Source organism: Megalobrama amblycephala, linkage group LG1 (assembly GCF_018812025.1).
Source record: "Megalobrama amblycephala isolate DHTTF-2021 linkage group LG1, ASM1881202v1, whole genome shotgun sequence".
NCBI lineage: Eukaryota > Metazoa > Chordata > Actinopteri > Cypriniformes > Xenocyprididae > Megalobrama > Megalobrama amblycephala.
In genome coordinates, this window is record NC_063044.1 from 47,369,834 (window position 1) to 47,392,992 (window position 23,159).

General features: G+C 35.2%; 2 protein-coding genes across 2 annotated transcripts; both read left to right on the forward strand.

Annotated features, from left to right (window-relative positions):
• Positions 1–2,623: 2,623 nt before the first annotated feature.
• zgc:165423 (uncharacterized protein LOC100101646 homolog) lies at positions 2,624–8,178 on the forward strand. The gene is made up of 10 exons (XM_048197092.1): positions 2,624–2,726; positions 4,362–4,385; positions 4,495–4,657; positions 4,748–5,013; positions 6,094–6,236; positions 6,535–6,760; positions 6,851–6,980; positions 7,072–7,316; positions 7,424–7,524; positions 7,635–8,178. Exons 1-10 carry the CDS (start codon positions 2,624–2,626, stop codon positions 7,893–7,895), a joined length of 1,662 nt encoding a protein of 553 aa, XP_048053049.1. The 3' UTR covers positions 7,896–8,178.
• Positions 8,179–10,757: 2,579 nt separating this feature from the next.
• On the forward strand, positions 10,758–23,102 carry si:ch211-198p11.6. The gene is made up of 4 exons (XM_048197204.1): positions 10,758–10,913; positions 18,996–19,106; positions 19,335–19,472; positions 21,951–23,102. Exons 1-4 carry the CDS (start codon positions 10,773–10,775, stop codon positions 22,035–22,037), a joined length of 477 nt encoding a protein of 158 aa, XP_048053161.1. The 5' UTR covers positions 10,758–10,772; the 3' UTR covers positions 22,038–23,102.
• The last annotated feature ends 57 nt before the right edge of the window (positions 23,103–23,159 follow it).

The following is a 23,159-nucleotide window of genomic DNA, read 5'->3' on the forward strand; positions in this document are numbered from 1 at the left end:
GTGAATATTGTAACTAAATTTTCGTTAGCGATAAATAAATGAATAGATCTTAATAATAGTTATAACAGTAACAGTTAACAAGTAAGAGTTATATTTATTAATTATATTAATTATAATAATGAATTTATCAATCAATCAATCAATCAATAAAATTGCTAGTTGCCCAGGGTTCAAAATCAAATCAAAGACATGCAAAACTTTGCATAAGCTAAAGTGTTGAGATTTGCCTGACTTAACATTTTCATCTCAGTGGAAAATGTAGCACTTGTTTATTTACCATGGCAATTTTTTTTTTTTTTTTTTTTCCCAGAACTGTGACATTCGATGCTCCCTGTGACACTAGAACAAAAACAAATCAAGAGGTATCACTGCATTTTTTTGATAGGTGCAGTTTCACCGAGACACAAAGAATGGCTTAAAAATGAAAAAATGAACTGCTCTTTAACACGCATGAAAGAAAGCAGCTAAATAAATCCACTGTCATGGAGTCAAACGTAGGCTACATTTTTATTCATTTTAAAACACAGTTACAAAAAAATATATAATAAATACTTTTGGCTTTTTAATTTTCTTAATTCAATCAAATCGACATCTGCACAGAATATAGTGATTGTTGCAGTATCAAGAGTGTTTGAGTGAACATTTATTGCCATTGTCTTTGTATGCTCTGGTTCCTGACTACTTTAGTATTTTCTAAAGTAAGCCTATACTCTTTGATTGCTCAATGCACAGAAAACCATGAAAATAGTTGTTCATTTCCCAAAATGCAAAAACCTAGAGGTGTAATTGGTCCCATGAGAAAAAAGGAATGAAAAGTTTGTAACTAAATACAAAGTGCTTGCAACTTAATTTACTAAAAAATACTAAAAGTATACACTGCCCTCCAAAAGTTTGGAAACGATATTGGCATGAATCCTTTTTATTTTGTGATCATTTTGCACTGATAAGGGACAACACAAACTACAAAAACATATTTTATTACACAAACAGTTTATACATAGAAAAAACTTCATCAAAATATCCAGCATTAGCAGCTATCTGACCTAAACTGGGTTCTGATTGGTTCATTGTATTGTAAACTTAATTGTCAATCAATTGTTGAAGATATTAAGACCCAAAAATCTTTTACAAACCTGGGGCAAGTTTAAACCAGTAACCAGGCATCATAGCTGGCAAAGGGGCATGTCTGACTTTGACATGTGTATATATATGTAATCAAAATAAAAATTATTATTGCTGGTATTCAATGATAATGCCAAGTTACTGTAATGTATTTGCAAGAATTTATGCTGATATCGTCCAAAACCACACTTTGCCTGGGGTGTTTCCAAACTTTTGGAGGGCTGTGTGTACTAAAAGTTAAAGGACATAAAAACATAGAAAGCTTAGAAAACTAAAGAAACCTTCGCTAGAGTAAGAAATGTGATATTATGTCCTTGTTTAAAAAATAAATAAATACAATAATATATACATATGGTCAATACAGTATACAGCACATACAATAAACCATCAACATATGAGGAAAATACAATTTATTTATTTTTTTATTTTTTTATTTTTAAAGGTATATTTTAAATATGAGAGAAGAACAAAACAATAAACTTGGTTAAGGTATTTAACTGCAAACTACAACTACAGGTTTCTAAGCTAAAAAGCTTACATTCACTACAACATAGGCTAGTTATAAATATTTCATTGGTCATTTTTTTGCATGTGTTCATAAATTCTTGCCAGGTCAAAAATTATGCCTGCACAATTTGGCATGTTTCGTCAAAAATAAAATAATTGTCTTCAAGCGTAACTACGCAATACAAAATTTTTAACACATTTTTAATAATATTTGAATAAAGAGTGAAGTTTTCAATTTTCCTAGGCCAGACATAACTTTTGGTCACTACTGTATAAATAGTATAATAATATATACTTTTGTGTTATCATGTTGAAATAATATTCTTGCTTATCATTGTTATATAAGAAACCTTTTTGATGGTATGAAAGATTTCATTTCATTGGCATTGCACTTTTGTACACACAAAGGTCTTACTTTAAGGCTATTCTAAACAGTGAAAAATGAAGAGAACACTCCTTCGTTTCAGCATTTATTATGATGCTGCATAGTTTTGCGCTATGTGACTTTCTTTGAAAACCTGGGAAACCAGTTTCATTGTCAAACAAATATGTGAACCTGTGGATTTCTTATTATGTATAGGCAGAATTTCAAAGCAATGACGTTTTCATATTTTCCTTTTAGAATGAATTATAATACTTTGATATCTATTAAGTTTCGAAAGCCCAATGTCACTAAGAACACTAGGAGAATAACAATATTTATTCAATATAAGAATAACTACATAATTCAAAATATTGATTTAAAGATAAACCGTTGAAATATGCTTAAGAAAGTCAAACAGTACAGGTTTAATTTTGTTTCGCAAGGTTATTGTCTTATTAAGAAAAACATAAACATTTGATGGTATGGAGTGTTAAGAGTCAAGTTTGTACATTTAATGCCAAAGGTTTTTCATTTATATTGTCATTTTCTCCATTGTATAAGAATTGTTGAGTTCATTGTGTAGGTGTGCCAAAGGCAATCCGGACTTCAAAAATTAAGTGTGTAGGCGTCATGCCATCATGGATATATAAGTCCAGAGCCATCACTGAAATCAGAAACATGAAGATGTTCTGGAAACTGAGTTTGGTGTTTGCGGTCACTCTCCTAACCAAAGGTAAATGCCTTCATCTTAATCCAATGTTCTTTTTCACTTGCTCCTGACAAAATAAATTACAATAAAAAAAAAATATATATATATAAACTATTTTATGCATTATAATTTTGGTAACACTTCATTTTAGGGTCTTTTAACTAGTTGCTTATTAGCATGCATATTACTAGAATATTGGCTGTTTATTAGTAATTATTAAGCACATATTAATGCCTTATTCTGCATGACCATATTCTACATTATTAATCCTACCCAATACATAAACCTAACAACTACCTTACTAACTATTAATAAGCAGTAAATTAGGAGTTTATTGAGGGGAAAGTCGTAGTTAATGGTGAATTCATGTTCCCTATACTAAAGTATTACCATCAATTTTAATGACTTTCATATTTGTGCTGCATAATAATTTATTATAACCTGTGATACTTTTTTCAGGATTCTTTTGTATATACAATACCATTTAAAAGTTTGGGGTTTGTAAAAAAAAAAAAAAAAAATTGCTTTCTTTTTTTCTTTCTTTCTTTTTCTTTTTCTTTTTTTTCTTTTTTTTTTTTTTAAGTGATAGTAAAAACCTATGTTACAAAAGTTTTCTATTTTGAATAATTGCTGTTCTTTTTAACTTTTTTCATCAATGAATCCTGAAAAAAGTACCACAGGTTCCAAAAAATAATAAGCAACACGACTGTTTCCAACACTGATAATAACTGAGTATCAAATCAGCATATAAGAATGATTTCTGAAGGATCATGTGACACTGAAGACTGGAGTAATGATGCTGAAAATTCAGCTTTGACATCACAGGAATAAATTACATTATAAAATATATTAAAATAGATTACCATTATTTTAAATTGTAATAATATTTCATGATGTTGCTTTTACTGTAATTTTTGTTTTACTGTATTTTTGATCAAATAAATGCAGGGTGGATGAGCATAAGAGACTTCTTTCAAAAACATTAAAAATAGTAATGTATCAAAAACTTTTAACGCGTACCGTACATGTTGGCATATGTGGCACGGTCATGTTTAGTTTCAGTCTTGTTTAGTTTTCAGTCTTATGGTACATTTACACAACAACATTGTGCTAAAAACAGAAAAGTTTTTCCTTTGTGTGTTTCGTGTACAGACAACAATGTTGTCAAAATTTTTGTCAAAGTTTTTATTGTTTACACAGAGACAGTATTGCATTAAAAATCATGCACTTTGAATCCCGTTTTCAAAAGTTTGCATTTTCAGGCCCTCAAAACGCCATTTTCATGTAAATGAACAGCTAAAACACATAAACCGTTTTCAGTTTTTATTTGAAAACGGTGTAACGGTGTGAACTAAGATTTCATTATCACCATTTGCCTTATCTCTAGTCATTCATTCGCTGTCATGGTTTCTGATTTGTGACACACCTGTTCCCTGTGTATTTGAGCCCTCAGTCTTCCTCAGTTCATTGTCTTGTGATAACGCTATTTGGAATGTGTATTGTATTCTTGCTCTCTGTGATTATTAAATATAATTTATTCATTCACTGTGCATCATGTATATCTTCCTGAGATTAAACTAAAGCAACCCATGATACTTGATGGTATTGCTGAATATTGGTTGTCTTTTTTAATAACTGATCTTGTTTCAACTTCTCCAGGGTGTGACTCCCAGCCTGGGCCTGGTAAATAATTTCTCATCACATAATAATACAATTCACTGAGCAACATATTCACTTTTTTTCTGAGCTCGTCAGAATGAAGATTCATTAGCTCTCTTCTTGTTTGTGGCAGTGTGTGGCAGTGTCCCTCTCAAAACAAAGATCGTTGGGGGAGTTGATGCGCCCGCTGGCGCTTGGCCATGGCAGGTCAGCCTTCATGAAGGTGGAAGTCATTTCTGTGGCGGATCCCTCATCAACAATCAATGGGTTCTGTCAGCAGCTCACTGCTTTCCAGAGTAACCAACACAAAGTTCTTCAGTAACATGTTTGCTTCTCCTTGATGAATATTATATGATTTTAATCCCTCTGTCATGTCCTCCTTGCAGGCCTAATGCTGCAAGCCTTACTGTGTACCTGGGTCGACAGTTTCAAGAACTATCCAATCCAAATGAGGTGTCCAGAAGCGTCTCTCAAATCATAATTCATCCAGCCTATAGTAGGAAAACTAATGACAATGACATGGCTCTGTTGCGTCTCTCCTCACCTGTGAACTTCACTAATTACATCCAACCAGTCTGTCTGGCAGCAGAGGGAAGCACATTCAACACTGAAACAATGTGGGTCACAGGTTGGGGAACCATTAATTCAGGCGGTAAGAATCGAGAAGGTTTTTTTTAATGCTTACCACTTCGTGCTCCAAGACACTCAATGTCTGACACTTTAGGGGCTTTTTAATGTGTTTATGTAACAGAGGCCAGCTAGTGAGAGAATATGCAGGTAAACCTCACTCCCCTGATCTCAAGAGGCACACTAATACCTGATTCCACACACTGCAGTCTTTAGCGTCCTTGTTGCATAACCTGATTTTGCTTAGTTCAACATGTTCCTGGGTCAACATTTTTGTTGATCCTGGAACAACATTCAAATCAACCAATCAATCAGATTTGAGGGACAAGTTTACAGATTATGTCAAGTTTAGGCTTAAAATCATGAATTGGTGCTTCTACATCAGTGTTATTCATCTATCATTTCCCTCTGATTTTTGGGATAACTTATGGGTAGGATTAGGTTTAGGGGTAGGAATAGGGTTAAGCAATATCAGGACGTGCGTCCTTGTTAGGGCTAACGCCTCCCATGCTAATTCGAGCACGGAGTGGAGAGAGTAAGACCGGAGGGGTTACATATAGTCAATGTTTGCTTTCAATACATGGCCTATTAACACTAAAAACAAATGCATTTATATATATTCCTAAAATAAAGACAAAAAGATCAAATAAAAAAACTCGAATTTAAAAGAGGTGAGTTGTGTTAAAGCCGCAACATAAAAGCAAGCATCTTGCAGAATCTATAGCAGTTATCATAGTTAATGAATACTAAAACCATAAAAAAAACATTCCTAACCCTAACACAAAAACGACAAAACTGAAATTAAAATAAAATATAAAACTCAAATAAAAAAAACTATAATAGTATCTAAATTATACTAAAATAACACTGGTTGATGGCCCCTTTAAACCTGGTATTTGCATGCAGCAATGTACCTTAGATGAATTTAAACCTAGCTTTTAATGAGGACAAGAGCAATCCGATCACCAAAAGGCTTGTTAATGTCAAGTGTAAATGGGGCCAATGTGGTGTAAGAAACTGATTCTGTTTCTAAAGTTCAGTATATTACTCAAAATCATCTCTGCCTGTAATTTACGTGTTACTGACGAGTTTTTCTGTTTCTCAGTACCCCTTCCTTCACCTCAAATCCTACAGGAGGTGGATGTGCCTCTGGTTGGAAATAGTAAATGTAACTGTCTTTATAGTGGATCAATAACAGAAAACATGATGTGTGCTGGACTGTCAGACGGTGGAAAAGATTCCTGCCAGGTATCAATAGTACATGGCTTGTACTTAAGTTAATTTAATTGAATTAATATTTAATTATAATATTATATGTATATTCTATCCCCTACCCCAAACCTACCCATCACAGAAAACTGTGATGTGCATTTTTACATTTACAAAAAACATAATTTTGTATGATTCATAAGCTGTTTTCCTCATGGGGACCAAAAAATGTCCTCACATAACGTAGAGTTTACCAAGACCACACACACACACACACACACAGAGACACACTAAATATCTGATAGAGAGAGATTTTTAATTCTTTGTCATTGTTCAGGGTGACTCTGGAGGTCCAATGGTCATCAAACAAGGCTCTAGATGGATCCAGGCTGGCGTTGTGAGTTTTGGTAAAGGCTGCGCTCTAGCTGAATATCCTGGTGTGTATGCCAGAGTTTCTCAGTACCAGCAGTGGATCAGTGGGCATATTGGAGCAAACAGGGCTGGTTTCGTCACTTTTAACTCCACTACTCCTGTTCAGGATGAGAATGTGGACTGCCCTCCACGTATGTTTGAATGAAATTATTAAAATTACAGCATACTTACACTTTCCCTATAGCTCCCATTTAACCTTTCTCTCTCTCTTTTCTCTCCAGCGACAGTGTGTGGAGGTTCTGCAGCTTTATGGCCATGGATGGCTAGTCTAACATATAACGGTGAACCTATGTGTGTAGGAACTTTGGTTTCTGACCGATTCGTCATGACCTCTGCTAGCTGCTTTTTTAGGTAATCACAACAGGAAAACTTAATTTCATATGAAATCAATGACCTTGACATAGGCGATTTGTGCTCTGACATTCAATATCTCATTCTTCAGATTCATGGGTATGGATGGATGGGCAGTGACCCTCAATTTTGCCCAATGGGACTGTTCCAGTAGCTCACTGTCAGTTACAGTGGCAAATGTCTTATTCGATGATATTTTCGGCAACGGTGTAGCACTTGTGGAACTGTCTTCTCCGTTTCTTTATGTTGCCAATCTTCCAGTTGACATGTTTGATTTAAGCTTTGGTCCTGGTACTCAATGTTCAGTAGTTGGTTGGAATTCAGAAGCTACTGGATGTGAGTTTATATAACCACTTTTTCAGACTTTTTATGGCAGTAAATTCAATGACATCTCAAGAATTCAATTTTGTTTGAAAACCAATTTGTTTTTCTTTCCTCATAAGCGGAACCGTCTTTTCTGCAAGTCAAGACCACCATTGTAAACTGTGATCCTTCAGACACCACGCCGATCAACATCTGCACAGAGCCACTGCCAGTTCAGCAGGTATCTGGGGACTTGTCTTTTAATTTTTCAGACTGAAACACATTTTATATTCTAATGAGCGTTGTTTAGTATGAAGTTTGTAAAAGTCTTTCTTACTCGCTCTCATTCAGAATGATAACGGCAGTCCCCTGCTGTGTAGTGTGGGCGACATGTGGATTCAGACTGGTATTTTGTCCATTTCCCCTGGCTTTGGCATTCTCCCACAATCCAACAGCACAGTCTTCATCAGGACCTCTCCCTTCACCTACTTCCTGACCAACAACATCAATAGCTACCCATCTATTCTGGATGGGGTTGAGTCATTCTCGCCCCTCTCGCTCACCTGCGTCCTGCTGCTCTCTCTCCCAGCAGTCCTCCAGGCCATTTATTAAAGCTGTTATCTGTCACTTTATCACCGAATTAACTAACAAATGCAGTACATTATGGGAGGCATTATGGGGTATCTTCTCTTGCATTAATTGAGTTTTTGAATTTTAATAAATGATTAATTGCTTCATGTATGAATTATGACAACCTCAGTCAGATTTTTTTCCTATGTGATTTTATTGCTCTTAGGGAGGAGATTTTCAGATGTCCACTAGAGTGGACAGTATGCATTATTGTTTTTAACTGAAGAGATACTGTATTAATCATAATAAAGTAATACCACAGTAATACTGTGTGTGTTTAATAAACTATAAAATTTTATAAAATCATGTGAAAATTATAAAATGAATTCTACAAATGGTGAAGGTCCAATTTTGTGTAAACCCAACTTAGACTATGTAGAAAACACTCATGCTCTCTCCAGTCTACCAGAATATGTCGATTTACCCGTATTTGCTGATAATTCGGATTATGTGCAAAAACGACAAATATCCACCGTAGCTCTCCTCTCTGAGAAAATCTCGAACTGAAATCTAAATTGATCTATTGATGTTTTCAGGCTGTGGAAAAACTAGTAGTCACATTATTTTATTGACGTAACTGCAAATTACATTCTAATAACACAAATACATTTATTTATAGACAAAGTTACAGATGAGGTATTTTCAAGAGCAACAGTCACAGTAATAGTATGAACTGTGGCTGAAATACAGATGTGATGCATGATGTCCAAGGTCAGATGAACAGATTTAAAATTAATACATGGAAAATATAATATATAAAATTGTTTCTCAATTTGTGTAACTCACACTCTCAAGTAAATTAACACAATGAGTGTATTACCATTTAAATAAATTCATGCTTATGAAAATCTGTACAAATACCTTTTACGTATACATATACTTTAAGGATGAGTGGTCTAAATATTTATATGTATATATACAGAAACATTAAGACAAGACATTGTAGGTACTGAAACCTAAAGAAAATTATCCCTTTTTGAACCATGGGCTCAGCATTGCTATCTGCTTTAAATTAAAAGTAGCTAGAACTTGTTTTTAGATTTATGATAACAATAAGATCTTTGGCTAACATAAAATAAAGAGAGTTACAGTTTATTTAATGTTTAATTGTATTATTTATTAATATTCATATCTCAAATGCATAGGTACCTCAAATGTCAATTAGTGCTGTGTTTTTTTAAAGACACTGAGAAATAAACTACATTATTCAAAATACACTTATAAAAATAAAGCTAGCTAGAACCAGAAAGAGTTTTACAGTGTAATGCTAATGCTAAAAATAACTTTTAAAGGGGACCTATTATGCAAAATTCACTTTTGCATGGTGTTTGGACATAAATGTGTGTTGGCAGTGTGTCACAACCACCCTATAGTGATAAAAATCCACCCACTCCTTTTTTTTTGTCAACATTCGTGGGCAGGGCCTGTGGCTAATGTGACGTCGCACTGCCAGGGATCTGGAAATGGCTTGTTCTGAGACACTGCTTATGATTTATGGGAATTAAAAAAAAAGGAGTGGGTGGATTTTTTATCACTATAGAGTGGTTGTGTAGCCTACACACACTGCCAACACACATTTATGTCCAAACACCATGCAAAAGTGAATTTTGCATAATAGGTCCCCTTTAAAACTACTTTTATACCTAGAAACTAAAACTCAGATCTAAGAATCCAATAACATTATATCTATAATAATCAGAGAACCATATAGTTACTGTGAATAGAGAAAACATTAAATTTTTCATTTAAAAATACATATCATATTTGTAGTCTAAGAAAGAGCCACAAGATTGACAGAATGTTTATCTGAATGTTTTCTCATAATCCACTGCATATTTTTGCTAAGTTTGCCTAAGGCAAGTCAAGCTTCAGTGAGAAAATTAAGAGATGTTTGTTGACATCAGGCTGAACACACCTTTCACAAATGACCTTCAGATCATTTGTTTTTTCGTTTTTGTCTTCAAAATGGACAAACAATGCTATCTGAGTTTGGTCATATAATGTTATGTTGATTAAAGTATTCTTTGCCTATCTAACAAGAACAAAGCAAATACGCTTAAAGGGTTAGTTCAACCAAAAATGAAACTTCTGCCATTAGTTACTCACCCTCATACCGTTCCACACCCATAAGACCTTTGTTCATCTTTGAAACACAAATTAAGATATTTTTGATATTTTGATCAAAAAGCTCTCAGATTTAATCAAAAATATCTTAATTTGTGTTTCAAAGATGAACGAAGGCCTTAAACTAGTCCCAGACAAAAATGCATGTTAGAGCTGTTTTAATTGAAATCAATTTACAGTGACATATCTTAAAATACACTATATTGACAAAAGTATTGGGACACCCCTCCAAATCATTGAATTCAGGCTTTCCAAACACTTCCATGGCCACACGTGTATAAAATCTGATCAGACTGCTTCTACAAACATTTGTGAAATGTCGCTCTCAGGAGCTCAGTGAATTCAAGCGTGGGACCGTGATAGGTTGCCACCTGTGCATTTGTGAAATTTTCCCACTTCTAAATATTCCACGGTCAACTGTTATCATAACAAAGTGGAAGCAATTGTGAACAACAGAAACTCGCCAACATTGCAAAAAGCCTCATTGGCCTTTTTCTGAAAAAATTAACTTCATCCAAATTTCACTGTTTTTTTGTTTTTGTTTTTTTGGCCATGGCACATGGCCTCCGTGGCCTTGGTCCGGATCCCAGGCTCGGCCAGTAAGGTCGGAAACAGGTAGCCCCTACCCCACCCCCCATTTTGGGACGGTACCTCTGACTGGTGGCCATCTTAGGATGAGACACTTGGGCTGGCTGGAATGCATATAATGGGATGAAGCTCTCCAGACATTGGTGAATGGCCTCCTTCCAGTCCAATCCAGCGAGATCGGGGAGTGCTTGTGGATCAATGAAGTTAGCCCCAGTCCGGTACAAAGCCTTAATGGTCTCGTCTTCCAAAGAGCTGGAGTGGACCAGGCAAAGGAACCTCTCTGTGAAGGTAAATAGATCGCGGCTGGATTGTGCGGCCGCCGCAATTCCCAGCTCATAGTCCTTATTTTGTGGTCTGGTCTTCTGTCATGCACAGAAGAGGACAGACGAGGTGAGTAGTAACAAACGGTACTTTATTGCAGTTTGTAAGTGAAATGGACAGGATGCAAATAGGAAAGGGAAACAGTCACTGAATGGTAGATGGTGAACTTAGCTGGTGGTAACGAGGGTGATGGCTTGCAGGTGATTGATGATTGTGTGCAGGTGTGGGGATGCTGGGTGTTGTAGTGCGAAGAAGTTGGTGACTGTGACAGAGAGAAGTGCTTCCAATCATTGTGTTCTTGTGTTAGCAATATTACCTTCAAAGAAAGATGTGCAGCATCATCACTTTGCATCAAAATGGCTTCACATGCAAGGAAATTGCTTCAAAGAATATTGCACATTGCAGCTAAAAAAAAAGAGCCATTTACCGGATCATCAAGAACTTCAAGGAGAGAGGTTCAGCTGCACTGAAGCAGGCTACAGGACGTGTCCAGCAAGAGCCAGGACGGTCTCCTCCTGTGGAGTCTGCTACAGAATCGTGCCACCAGCAGTGCAGAGCTGCTCAGTATTGGTGGCAGGAGGGTGTGAGAGCATCTGCATGCACAGTGAGGCCAAGACTTTTAGACAACGGCCTGGTGAGAAAAATGTGAAAAAAAAATAATACCAAAGCAACAAACTTTGCGTAGCACATAACTGATGTTACTGCCAATACTTTTAACCACAGCATTAGATGCATGTTCAGTGTTGTCATTATTAGTGTGAACAGGGGTCTCGTTAAAGCGTGCGTACGCACAAAACGGGGCTGGAAACGTGCGCACGCCAGTTCCCACGCAAAGGTTGTGATCTATAAAAATAAACTTGACGGGAGAATGTGCGCACCTTTAAGCAAACTTTGAGCCGTGCGTACGAACATTTTTGAGACAGAGCAGTTTGGCGACATTGATGGTGAGCTGAGGGACTGACGGCAGAGGAAAACCACTTTAAATCCTCATTCTGAGTCATAATCATAAATACAGTTCATGTCCACAATATCAGTTTAAATAAATAAAAGAATTATTTAAACTCGCGTGGAAACACGTTTTCATTTGATAAACATTTACATTAATATTACACTTCACTATTGCCGATAAGCACTGAAATTACATTACGCAGAAGTTAAACAAAAGTGATATGAATTGAGATAGTAGATGTGCTACTTTCGATCACTTTTCCTGTGACACGCTGTTTTAATGACAGCGAGGAGCGCTGGGAGCACAATAATTCCTCTTTAAACTAAACTGCAGATGGTATGACAAAATATTTTAGCGAGAACGATGATCAATGCACACTTAACTTCGATATTATGGAAGACACTGCTGGTCGAACGGTCCGTTGTCCAGTTTGAATAGGTCCAATAATAAGGTGTTGATGTCGTGTGAAGGATCTTCAAACAATTACCATTTGAATGATATAATATGAGGAAAACGGTAAGATTTGCATGTTTTCTTTTTAAAATACTTTGTCAGTGACGCGCCGAGATCAGACGGCTGCAATAAATAAGTAGGCCGATCTGTTTCCACTAAAAATAGCCTATAAAATTCCTAAAAGATGTGTTCACCTTATCAGCAAAACTGTATAAATTTGATTTGAATTGTTTAAAACTATTAAAATACTATTTGGCCAGTGGAAATGAATGAATCAGCTCTATTCTAAAACCTTTATCTTAAGTATTTTGATATATTTATTCTAAAACATAAAGAGGATATTGGATGATCTTTATCAATATAATGTGGCACAAATGGCATTTATAATCCATATCTAATATTTTCCATTGTCTTGTACCTTTGATGGCGTGGTGTCACGTGGATGGGAATATGTATGGAAATGATATGCAGATGAGGTTATGCATAGTAAAACTAGGCGTCGTAAGCTCCATATATGGTGATTTCGGGGAGGAGACACGGTGGAGATGCACGTACGCACAATCTTCTGCTGAATGGGATTTATAAAGGGATTTGTGCGCAGGTTCTGGCGTACGCATGGTTTTATAAATCTGATTTTTTTTTGTGCGTACGCAGAATCTAGCTTTTGCGCATACGTACAATTTTAGTAGGGATCCTACGCACAGTTTTATAAATGAGACCCCTGGCCTTTATAGATTAGAGTGACCAGAAGTTCCCATTTTCCTAACTTAGTGGGCATATCAGAGTGACTAGGACTGGTTTCATCACTTTTTACTCCACTTATTGAGGGCCAGAATGTGAACTGTAGCTACTACTCTATGTATGTTTGTTAAATAACATCACCATGACAAAGAAAAATGGATTTCAACTTACCACAGCGTCCTCTCACTGTTTCGTCACTCAGGGTTTTTTTAGTCTGAATTCAGTGTGTCAACTGTTGTCAGCAATATGTTGTCTGTCAGCTCTCTTCATTTTCTGTCAGAAGGTTATAATTGCGATGTAATTCTTAATTTTTCAGAACATTGTCTTCAGCCATTATTTCTGCAGTGTATGAGCTTCGTGCACTCAGACGTGGGACAAAACAGGGTACAATATTGAAAAAATAAAACCTTATACTCAGACAAAACAAATTAAACTATATGTATCTTACATGTAATAAGCTACTGAGCTATGCTTTGATACAACCTCCAGACTTTTCTTTTTTTATCAAAATGCGCTTTTTACCTTGCCATCACTTATATTGTGTCAACACCATCCGACATCAAAACACATCAACACACAAGACCGTATAGTAAACACAAATTTTTACCCAGCCTGACAGAGGCCACAAAAAATACGGAGGTGCCATAGACCTGACAGAGTTGACACATCTGATGTGGTGGACAAAAACCTGAATGGTAGTCATTTTAACTAATAAATACATTGTTTTACTACAGCAATTGTTAGATTCAATCAATGTTAACAAAAAACAAAAATAACGACTTTATTCAACAATATCCTGGAAGAACTGGAACAACAAGAACCTGGAAGCACTGAATGTAAAGAACAAATGAGAATGACACAAAAGAGAGGATATTGTTGAATACATTTTTGTTTTTGCACACAAAATGTATTCATGTTGCTTCATAACATTAAGGTTGAACCACTGTAGTTTTGTCGACTGTTTTAAGAATGTCTTTAGTACCTTTTTCTGGATTTTGTAATTGGTGGTTGAATTGCATATATAGGAGTTGTATACCTCTATAAATAAATATCTTAATTTATGTTCCAAAGTCAAGATCAACAAAGGTCTTACAGGTTTACACGACATGAGGGTGAGTAATGACAGTCTTCCCTCAGCCTTATTATGTTCCCTCAACCCTAACTGTTCTAGAAGTGATGACTGTCAATCCACAAAAGCAATATATGCTGTCAGATCACATATTTAGTATTTATACATTATTAGAAAAACTAAACACTATTTTACATTTAATATCATTAAAAATGACCTGAAAACCTCAAAAATATGACGACTTCATGTTGAATGTCAACTCTGTCATTGGCCTGTCATCACCGTCATGGTGTTGACATATTAGGCATTTCTTTCACAAAACAAATGGAGTTCATATACTGTATAGTCATTTTGTTTTCTCTGTTGATGCTAATAATAGAACTGACGTTAGGTATTATTAAGTGTTGCTTTTGATAAAAACAAAACAAAACATTTTTATCCATTTTATTGCATATGAATGACTGAGCCCTTCTCTGTGGACACACTGATTTAGATGTAGTGAGAAGACAATAAGTGTCATAGATTTTATATAATAATGATCCAATTAAATTGAAGGGGATAATTGTGTTAAATGCATTCTATTATTAATCCCTCATAACATTTACAATTGAAAATATTTTCATTTTCAAACCTACTATCAGTAACAATTGCTGGACGTGTTTTCTTCCATGTCTCAAGAATCAGTGACCTTCATTTTTTTTTTTTTTTTTTTTTTTTTTTTTTTTATTGAATATTAACAAGAACAGAGTATAGTTTACAAACAAGAGTACATATAACCATACATGTTAGGGGTAATACAAAAAACAGAAAAGATTAAAAAAAAAAAAAGAGAAACAAACAAAAAAACCAGGCATTTTACATGAAATTGTATATATTAAACAACTGTGTAGTTTTTATTGCTTTCAAGTTTTTGCTTTTGGATATTGTCTCTAAATATATTTTAATATCTATTTTAAATTCTTCAACATTTTTCATTCCATTTGACTTTATGAATATAGTAACAGGCAATTATAATAACTAAATCAAATATAAATAGAATACTTCTATCACCATCAAATGAAAAACATTTTAGCATAACATAAATTTCTTCAAGGTTAACAAGCGTCTTTCTTTGTAAGTAAATATTGAGTTCTTTCTGAAACATTTGGGTCTTGGGACACTCCCAAAATAAATGATTAAAAGTCTCAGGGGAAATTTGACAAAAATCACAATTATCTTCCATATTCACCTTGAAACGTTGTACCACAAGTGACTTAACTGGGTAAACCCGATGAAAAATGTTATATGAAACACTAGTTTCACTTTATTTGTGATGCAATATTTATGAGGTGTCATCCAAATTTTACTCCAATCAAGACATTTTTTAAATAGAGAATTCCAGCGAGTAGTAAGAGCAAGTATACTTTTAGATTGAAGAAGGGAGCGTAAGAAAATATTATTACATCCATTGTGAAATCTTTGCCCTGCAACATAATACAAGAAGTAAATTCTTCAATTGTTTGTAAAGAATAATTGTTCTAATAGCCTCAAAGTTTCCTTGGGAATTGCCTGTAAAACCAAACAGTATTAGACAGGATCAACTAAAAAGTTATGAATATGAACAAATTCAGTATAATTGTATAAAACACCATCTTTTTGATCAGCTGTTTAACCCAAATAATTCCCTTTTCAAACCAATTTTCAAAAAAATACTGATTTGTTTCTAATCCTTATGTATTTGTTGTTCCAAATGGTACATTTATGGAGGGAAAAATTATGACTATACATTAGAGTCCATGAAAGTAATGCTTGTTTGATCAGTGACCTTCATTAACACTCTCTTTCTCTTTTCTCACCTGCGACATCCTGTGGACACGTGCAGCTAGTCAGAGCAGGGAAAACTTTGCCAGGCTTTTTCTCTGTCATTTTCCGAGGCATGCCAATCCAACAAATGAACACTAAATACGTTTATGGTAATAAAAATCTGTCAGCACAAACAGTAGTAATATGCACATATTAATTAATTACACAAAGACACTAAGAAGAAGACTAGGCTTCTAGCTTGATTTTTCTTGATTCAAATTTTGATTTAATTCACTTAAATTTAATTAATTTCAATTACTTTTTTTAAATGCTAAAAACAGGGTTCGTATTAAATCGTGTATATAACACAAAATATAGTGGCTGCATTCACGGCAGCATTCATTTCCATTGCACTGTCGCACTTTTCATGATGTTTTGGATTAAGTTTGGTCCTTCCATGTCGCCGTACACTCATAGGAAGTCGTATCGCGGTTGCTAGGACAACATTGTTCAGCTTCGCTAGAGAACAATGTGCTATCGAGTAAATATCTTGTTTAAATGAAACAAATCTCCCGATAACTGAATACCCTGATCAATTACACTGGGAATGCAGGGACAGTATAATGGTATGTAAGACTGTTTTGTGTATGCTGCGTCATTAAAATGAAGATTTGTTTGTTGAACATCAAACTGTGTAAATGCATCTACAGCAGCAGCTGTTCTTCTGTGTATAGAGTGTAACCACACGCTCAAGCTACTAACTTAACTCTTTCCCCTTACAAATTAAGATTTAGTCTGTAAGTTTTTTCATTAACACATACTGCACAATAAAATAAGAATAGGAATTAAAGATCGTGCACACTATTTTGCCTGTATTTAATAGGTGTTCAGTCACAGTTGGATTCAGAGTGTTTTTATTTTAGTTAAGTTACTTTCACGCACAACCAGACTTTGCACATATTTTCTCAGCTATATTTTAATATCTAAGAAATTAGAAATTATTATTTGTTCATATAGTATTTATTTTCTGATTTACTACACAAAATTTGTGTAAGCGTGAGCTAAAATAGGTGTCCCCAGAATACATTACTTTACATTTTGTCTAATTTTATAAATATGTTTTGGGGCAACTTGTATTATATAAAAAAAAAAAGGAAATGTTTCAAGAATACTTCATATTTTGATTCATATCATACCTACAGATGTATCATCTTTTTTTTCTGACTTTTAATGCATTTTAAATCTTGCTGTCTGTTGAAAGAGCTAGGAGAATTAGGAAGTAAGCATTTGTTATCTCTAGATGGAGCTCTGGATAGAGTTAGTCCAGGAACATTTGTCTGTTAGGGTTCGGTTTAAACACACAGCTACCTGACAAATATTTTTACAGGTATCCCTCCACGTGAGGAAGATCCATTTAGATCCACCCTGATGGATAGATCCGTTTAGATCCGCTCTGACAGACAACAATGTTGAGTACAGTTATCCCTCCACGTGAGGAAGATCTATTTAGATCCGCTCTGATGGATAGATCCGTTTAGATCCGCTTTGACGGACAACAAAGTTGAGTTATCCCTCCGTGTGAGGAAGATCCATTTAGATCCACCCTGATGGATAGATCCGTTTAGATCCGCTCTGACGGACAACAAAGTTGAGTTATCCCTCCGTGTGAGGAAGATCCATTTAGATCCACCCTGATGGATAGATCCGTTTAGATCCGCTCTGACGGACAACAAAGTTGAGTTATCCCTCCGTGTGAGGAAGATCCATTTAGATCCACCCTGATGGATAGATCCGTTTAGATCCGCTCTGACAGAAAACAAAGTTGAGTACAGTTATCCCACTAGCGTACAGTTATCCCTCTGGTACAGTTATCCCTCTAGTACAGTTATCGCTCTGATGGATAGATCCGTTTAGATCCGCTCTGACGGACAACAAAGTTGAGTACAGTTATCCCATTAGCGTACAGTTATCCTTTTAGTACAGTTGTCCCTCTAGTACAGTTATCGCTCTGATGGATAGATCCGTTTAGATCCGCTCTGATGGTCAAACAAGTTGAGTACAGTTATCACTCTAGCGTGAGGAAGATCCATTTAGATCCGCTCTGATGGATAGATCCGTTTAGATCTGCTCTGACGGACAACAAAGTTGAGGACAGTTATCCCTCTAGCATGAGGAAGATCCATTTAGATCCACTCTGATGGATAGATCCGTTTAGATCCGCTCTGACGGACAACAAAGTTGAGTACAGTTATCCCACTAGCGTACAGTTATCCCTCTGGTACAGTTATCCCTCTAGCGTGAGGAAGATCCATTTAGATCCACCCTGATGGATAGATCCGTTTAGATCCGCTCTGACAGACAACAAAGTTGAGTACAGTTATCCCACTAGCGTACAGTTATCCCTCTGGTACAGTTATCGCTCTGATGGATAGATCCGTTTAGATCCACTCTGACGGACAACAAAAACCTCTCTGAAACTTCCTGACTCTTCCATCCTGATAGCGGTATTCTCTGTTTTTACTGTTATTTTTATTTCTTATGAATTCCATTTTTATTATTATGTATTTGGTTCTTCTTTATGTAAAGCACTTTGAATTACCAATGTGTATGAAATGTGCTATACAAATAAAATTGCCTTGCTTTGCCTACAGAAAGAAATCTTTCTTGAACAACAAAATCATCAACTGCTTTGAAAACCTTTTTGCTGAGATGCTTATTTATTTAAAAATATAAAAACTAAATAAAAAATTCAGTTACACTTTATTTTGATGGTCCACTTTAGACATTCTGTTCACCATAAGTTACTTTGCACCTACACGTCTAACCTTAACCCTAACCTAACTGTCTACTACTGCTCAACTAATACTCTAATGAGAGTTAATTGACATGTAGGTGCAACATTACTTATAGTGAACAGAATGTTTAAAGGGGATTATCAAAATAAACTGTTACCAAAAATTCAAGTACTAATTCTAATTACAAAATAATTCAGATTTTTCTATAAGCCATAGTGACGTCTAGTGAAATCTAGTGCTGTTTTCTTCGACTCTGTCAGGCTGTTCCTGTGTGGGCTCTCTCTCTGCCGCTGCCTGCCATCGTCATGATCTCTGTGGGGATCTATATGATTGTCCTTGCGGCTGTGCTGTGGTGTCATCACTGTCTCAAGGTACTTCAACATCATCAGTTCCTCTTTCTGAAGAAACTTCATGAAACATTAATGAAGCCAAATTGCTAAACAATCTACTTGAGTAAATATTAATGGCTGTTGCTATACTGTAAAACCAGTAAGTATACACTTTTCACAGTTGCCTTGCTCTGAATTTCACTTCCTGCTGTTTTCAGTCCTCTCTTTTGAGTAATTTTGGCAGTGTGTAACAGCTCTCTCTCTTCACAGGCCAAGTGTGATCCACAGTGTTCAGATTGCTGTGCAGGTTTCTCTCCTTGTGAGTACTGTTTAGTGTGTGCCCAGTCATGTGACTGTCGTCCCCCCTCTATGCGATCCTGCCTGGACTACTCCTGCCCCTCCCCTAATGTAAGTCACATGTCGGCTATTTCTTCCTGTTTTAAAGGGTTAGTTCACCCAAAAATGAAATTTCTGTCATTAATTACTCACCCTCATGTCGTTCTATACCCGTAAGACCTTTGTTCATCTTCAGAACACAAATTAAGATATTTTTGATAAAATCTGATGGCTCAGTGAGGCCTGCATTGACAGCAAGATAATTAACATTTTCAGAATCCCACAAAGTTACTAAAGACATATTTAAAACAGTTTATGTGATTACAGTAATTCAACCTAAATATTATAAAGCGACGAGAATACTTTTTGTGTGCAGAAAAAAACAAAATAACGACCTTTCAACAATATCTAGTGATAGGCGATTTCAAAATGCTACTTCATATGGAACGATATGAGGGTGAGTAATTAATGACAGAATTTTCATTTTTGGGTGAACTAACCCTTTAAGCTGGAAACACTGCATAATTTTTGCCACAATTTTACAACCTGAGACAAATTTCAGGAATCATACAAATAATTGTTTCATTGTTTGAAAATATTCGAAGTCTTTGATCAGTGTTATATGCTCACTGTAGGCCAATTAATTGCCTTGGTAACATTTTAAAATAAGATCTGATTTGTTAACATTAGTTAATGCATTAGTTAAAAAGAACTAACTACAAGCAATATAATTTTATAGCATTTACTAACCTTTGTTAATGTTAGTTAAAGCTGCAGTCCGCAATTTTTCCTCTTTGTCGCCATCTCTTGTTTGAAACCTGCAATTGCAGCCATATGCAGAATAGGTATCTGTACGTGAGTTGTGCATTGGCACAGCTCGTCAGCTGAGGAACTGAGGAAAAAGCATTACAATAAATCACATTGCCAATGGTGATTAAATCTAACGATCGCTTAGCTCGGATCACGTCAAACTGTGCAAATTATTATTACTGTTATATTGTTCTCAAATTGTTAATGTTAACAACATCAGCACTGCATGACTGTGTATTTAGTGTATATTAGCGTTACCTGTAGATTTCAATTTCTGTATCCACTCCACAGTCCAAAGTCTTTTGCTTTTTGACTACAAGTGAATCTCCAGTTGTCACTGATGATTGTCATTTGGATCCTTCTGGATTACAATCCGCCATCAAAATGATAAGTTTAATTATTTCAGCTGCTGTGAGAAAAGGCTATAAATGATCCGCTACAAGCAGCATCCTCACGTGATAAAACCGACTAGCCTGGACGGGACTTCTTCCTTTCTTTTTATGGACGTGACGTAATGACGCACAGACGAACTGCTGCATGCTCGAATTTCCCGCGGAAATCCACCATGTCGCTCTTATTATAAAACATTATTACATGCTTACCGTTGTGAATCGAGCTAAGATAATCAGATAGTTGTGAACACTGGCTGGTTATGTACTTGCTCAAAAATTGATTTTGGATCATTTTTAACCAAAAAAAGTTACGGACTGCAGCTTTAATAAAAAAAAATATATATATATTGTTTCTTTATGTTAGTACATTAACTGATGTTAAATACAACTGTTAATTTTAACAATGCATTAGTAAATTTATAAATTAACATTAACTAAGATTAATAAATGCTAGAAGTATTGTTTATTGTTAGTTCGTTAACTAATGTAGTTAAAGGAATAGTTTACCCAAAAATATCCCATAATTTACTCACCCTCAAGCCAACCTAGGTGTACATTACTTTCTTCTTTCAGTCGATCACAATCTGAGTTATATTAAGTAATATCCTGGCTCTTCCAAGCTTTGTAATGTCATTGAACAGTGCCACCCATCCACCCACCCATCCATCCATCCATCCAGTAAATTATAGAATCATTTTCATTTTTAAGTGGACTATTCCTTTAACTAACCACGTAGCCACTCGGTTGTAAGTTCACCTTTTAGTGCTGAATCCTGTTCTGTACACAAACAGCTCAGTCATTTACAGGAGTGACAACCAAATTAACTCCCAAAAAATGCATATACAAATATTATATGCAGTGTACGAACCTGAACTGAACAACAATTTGACGTGTTTAATGATGTATTTGCAATTGGTGTAGTTAATGACAAATTTAAACGTGCATCAAAAGGTGCCTCTCTACTTTATGTGTGGTGCAAGAAAATCACAGGGAAAGAGGTACGATCCTTGACTCGTTCGTGTTGCCAGATCTTCCTAAAAAGCAAAAACAGCAAACAAGAACAAGACCATAATAAACCAAGATAAATCCAAATGCTTTATATTGAAAAAGAGTCCAAAATATTGCAGCCCACACCTATTTCATTAACTCCATAAACTGGACCTAACCCTGACATTACGAGTCTTTGGTCACTATAATATTAATTAAATAATTAATTTATCTTATCTTTCACATTATTGATGGCATTATCTGATAACTTAACTGAATAACAAACAGCCCTATAAATATAAACAGAACATCCTCATACTGTCAGCTTGTTTTTCTTGTTCAACACGTCTTCTTATTGCAGTGTGCGATGTGGGATTGTGCTTGTACCTGTCAACCGCCAGAGTGTGACTCCATCAACTGCTTCTGCTTTGAGATCAAGTTTAAGTAGAAGGAATGCTGGAGGGAAAGAGATGCCTTAAAGATGCCTTAGAAACTCCAACTCCAAGTGACACTGAAGTATGTTTTAAGCTAGAGAGAGAAACTGTAATTCAATCTTTGGTTGTTCTGTAATGTTTGCATCATTTGGGAGACATTACAGCATCCTTCCTATTCACGCTCATTGATTTAACCAAAATTAACCTTTAAAAACTTGGTTCTAAAAGATTTAGATGTACATTTTATCGGGAATATACATAGTTTAGTTGAGTCACGTATGGAGGTAATGAGCAAGAATAATCAATTCTTAATTGCTTAATCTTATGCTTAAACGTAATATATACTATAAACACAGTACTATATTTAAGTCATATTGTGATATCAGTAATTCCTGAAATACATAATCACTACAGAACAATGGAAGACTAAAGCTAAGGTAAAGGTTTTATTTTTCTTGAATGGCTGTGCCATGGATTTTTAAAGCATGACAGCAATGGTCAGCAATAATTAATTATGCTTTGTATAGCCATTGTGTTTCTCTGTGGTATCATTTTACTTGGTATGATGGACATTTGTACTTCAGTTATGAGCCAAACAAAGAGAAGAGGGGAATCTATAAACCACACATGCTGTTAAATGTATCTCATTCTGACACAGATGTCTTTGAACACAGATGTGGACTGTATGTTCACCTATATGTATATAAGATACATGTTCATATACTTATAGTGACTTACCAATTTTAGATTGTTAAAAAATTTTTATTCATACTGTAATACTGTTTACTAATCTAATTGTTTACAGGACATCATCTTGATTGTTGCATATGAAATATGACCTATCTATGTGTACATAATGTATTATGTGAAATATGGTACAGTTATGTATGTGGCCATATTACAGCCAGCTTACTATGACTTACAAAGTAAACCTGCTGTGACTCAGTCACTTCTGTCTCTGTTGTCAAGCAAAACTTAAGTTGAAATTAGTTTTTTGTATAGATTTTTTTAATATAAATATGTGCTATTTTTGTAACTGTTGTTTTAAAATGAATTAAAGATTTTTTTTCATGCAAAAAGGCTTTGTTTACAGTAGTATTTTTAACTATCGAGCATTGGTGGTAAGATATTTAAGA

Excerpts from the sequence above, each read along its gene's own strand:
- zgc:165423 (XM_048197092.1), top strand. The coding sequence starts at position 2,624 with ATGCCATCATGGATATATAAGTCCAGAGCCATCACTGAAATCAGAAAC. Across the intron at positions 6,761-6,850 it reads GAATGTGGACTGCCCTCCAC|CGACAGTGTGTGGAGGTTCT; the intron begins GTATGTTTGAAT and ends TTTTCTCTCCAG. Across the intron at positions 7,525-7,634 it reads AGCCACTGCCAGTTCAGCAG|AATGATAACGGCAGTCCCCT; the intron begins GTATCTGGGGAC and ends GCTCTCATTCAG.
- si:ch211-198p11.6 (XM_048197204.1), top strand. The coding sequence starts at position 10,773 with ATGGCCTCCTTCCAGTCCAATCCAGCGAGATCGGGGAGTGCTTGTGGA. Across the intron at positions 10,914-18,995 it reads AAAGGAACCTCTCTGTGAAG|GCTGTTCCTGTGTGGGCTCT; the intron begins GTAAATAGATCG and ends CGACTCTGTCAG. Across the intron at positions 19,473-21,950 it reads ACTCCTGCCCCTCCCCTAAT|TGTGCGATGTGGGATTGTGC; the intron begins GTAAGTCACATG and ends TTCTTATTGCAG.